The 2,259-nt window shown below is 43.9% G+C and overlaps 1 protein-coding gene across 1 annotated transcript in view; it reads right to left on the reverse strand.

Moving 5' to 3' along the window:
- The window catches only part of thumpd3 (THUMP domain containing 3), a 10,635-nt gene that overhangs the window by 6,897 nt on the left and 1,479 nt on the right, over window positions 1–2,259 (reverse strand). The window contains exons 4-5 of the mRNA XM_008289432.1: window positions 913–1,332; window positions 134–264 (exon numbers count right to left, since the gene is read on the reverse strand). Coding sequence (XP_008287654.1) covers window positions 134–264; window positions 913–1,332 — 551 coding nt within the window. The remainder of the gene's footprint in view (window positions 1–133; window positions 265–912; window positions 1,333–2,259) is intronic.

A 2,259-nucleotide genomic window follows, 5' to 3' on the forward strand; every position in this document is an offset into this window, starting at 1 on the left:
ATGACGTGTGTATAGACGTTCTGATTCTGATATAACTGGAACTTAAACATTTATATTTACATCACATTAACCCGTTTGGCAGAAAGTACGAGGTGAACACGATGTTGTCAGGCGATTAGGATCAAAGAGCTACCTGAGCATGCCGTAGCACAAGGTCGATCGCAGCGTGGTCGGTCCGAAGTGGCTGATGTTTCTGCGATGAAGACTCTCTTCAGTGAGCGCGATGCCGATCACCACCTCCTCATTGTGGATGTTTAGTAAGACCTGCAGGGAAGGAAGACCCAGCATATGATGAGAAATCAAAAGGAGCACATTTTTATATTCTAGGAAGTTGAAATTATGAAAAAAAAAATTACATGACGACTCAGGATTTAAATTTTTGATGTGAAAAATGTGTTTTTTTGTTCTCTTCAGTTTCTTCGTCTGAAAAGTTGTGGATTTTTTATTGTTTTCCATTTTACAGACTAAATGAGTTGCTGATTAATTAAGAAAAGAATCTGCAGTTTAATCATCAACAACTGTTCGTAACAGCTGTAAGAACCTCGTCTGTTACTCTCAAGTGAAAACTGAGCACAAATCACACACCACCGGCGCTGAGCAGTGAAACACCGACAGTTACACAACAGATGCTCATCGCTGTGGCTGCTTCTGTGTTTTCACTCAGACGGTGAGAACCATCATCTCCAACCTCTAACCTTTACAAGAACCACAGCGTTTCTCAACCTGTCAGATACAGCGATTATCTTATCTAAATGGAAGAGTCATTAAACGGACTTGTTGTCTTGTCTTTTGTTTCTCCCCAAACTAAACATGAGCACATACTTTTAAAGGTTATCGCTACAAGCAGAGTTTTATTTGGCTGCTGTGGTGTTATTCAGTGTGCATCCGTCCTGTTTGAACAGGCCGGCCTACCTCTATGTCAAACTTTGTCATGTCGGCTTTCCACTGGAAGAACTCTTGCACAGCCCCACCAAAGTCTCTGGCTGCCTCATTAGAGGAGAAGCTGTGTTTGTCACCGGCCCTGTTGCACGTCACCCGAAACTTGATGACTTTGGCCTCCGGGGCTGCCTCCTGCGAGTCCTGTTCGCAGGTCTCCGACTCGGGAGCGCTCTCCGTCGTCGTTTGGCCTTCGGACACCTGAGGTAGCTCTGGCTGCTCGGCGTCAGCAGCAGCTGCATCGCTGGCGTCATTGCTAGGTTTTACTTTGGTGGCGGTTCCTCCTTTCCGGTGGCCTTTCTTCTTTTTTAGGGTTCTGTTGAGCTTCCAGACCTCCAGGGCGTCGGTCCAGGGGAGTTTGGAGGCGAGCTGCTGAAGCTCCGTCAGTGTCTCCTCCTGTACAAACCACAGGGTTTGTTACACCAATAATATGCACCTAACATCAATAACAACAGAATCAGAGCTGCAGTGATTAATCAGTTAGTTGTCAACCAAAAACTTATTAACCGACTATTTCCAGTGATCAGTTTCAGTAATTTTTAAGTTATTTTTTGGCCTTTGTTTGATAGTGCAGTGAGAGAGAGATAGGAAAGTAGGGGAGAAGAATGGGGGGAGGACATGTGGGAAAGGACCATGAGCGGGATTCGAACTCATGACCTTCACATCGGGACTGTAGCCCTGTACATGGGACGCCAGCTCAACCAGGTGAGCTGCAGCGACGCCCCGAGTTTCAGCAATTTTTTAAAGGAAAAAACGGTTAGATTTCTTTCATTTCATAACCCTCTGAGCCCCAAACTCTACCTGAGTGTCTGAAAGGTGTGTTAACTTTAAAAACAGCCAACGTGACAACATTACCAACTCCAGAAACTGTAAAAATAGGAATAATTACTGGATTTTAAACTTTCCAACAATCCTGGAACCACTTATCTGTGATGTGTCATCCTGCCAGGAAAACAAACCAAATCTAAGCTTAAAATCACGTCACTGAAATCACTTCCAGCGCTCTGACCGGCAGACGGCTGCCTTTCCTGAGTCTGGTTCTGTCGGAGGTTTTCTTTTCCATCCCATTGAAGTTTTTTTTTTTTATTTTGGTTCCTTCCCTCCATTGCTGACCGCTTGCTCAGAGGAAATCCAACTTGGGATTGTTGAGCTTCTGTTTAAGATTCATAAGGTCTTGACCTCCCGATGTGAAGCGCTGTGTGTTTACTTATGTCCTGAACCGCACTATATGAACAAAACTGAATTAAAATTGAATTGAACCTCATATTACATATTTTATTTAACACAAATAGCTTTAAATAAACCACCTGCACTAATCAGATT

This window comes from Stegastes partitus, unplaced genomic scaffold (assembly GCF_000690725.1).
Source record: "Stegastes partitus isolate 25-593 unplaced genomic scaffold, Stegastes_partitus-1.0.2 Scaffold614, whole genome shotgun sequence".
Lineage (NCBI taxonomy): Eukaryota > Metazoa > Chordata > Actinopteri > Pomacentridae > Stegastes > Stegastes partitus.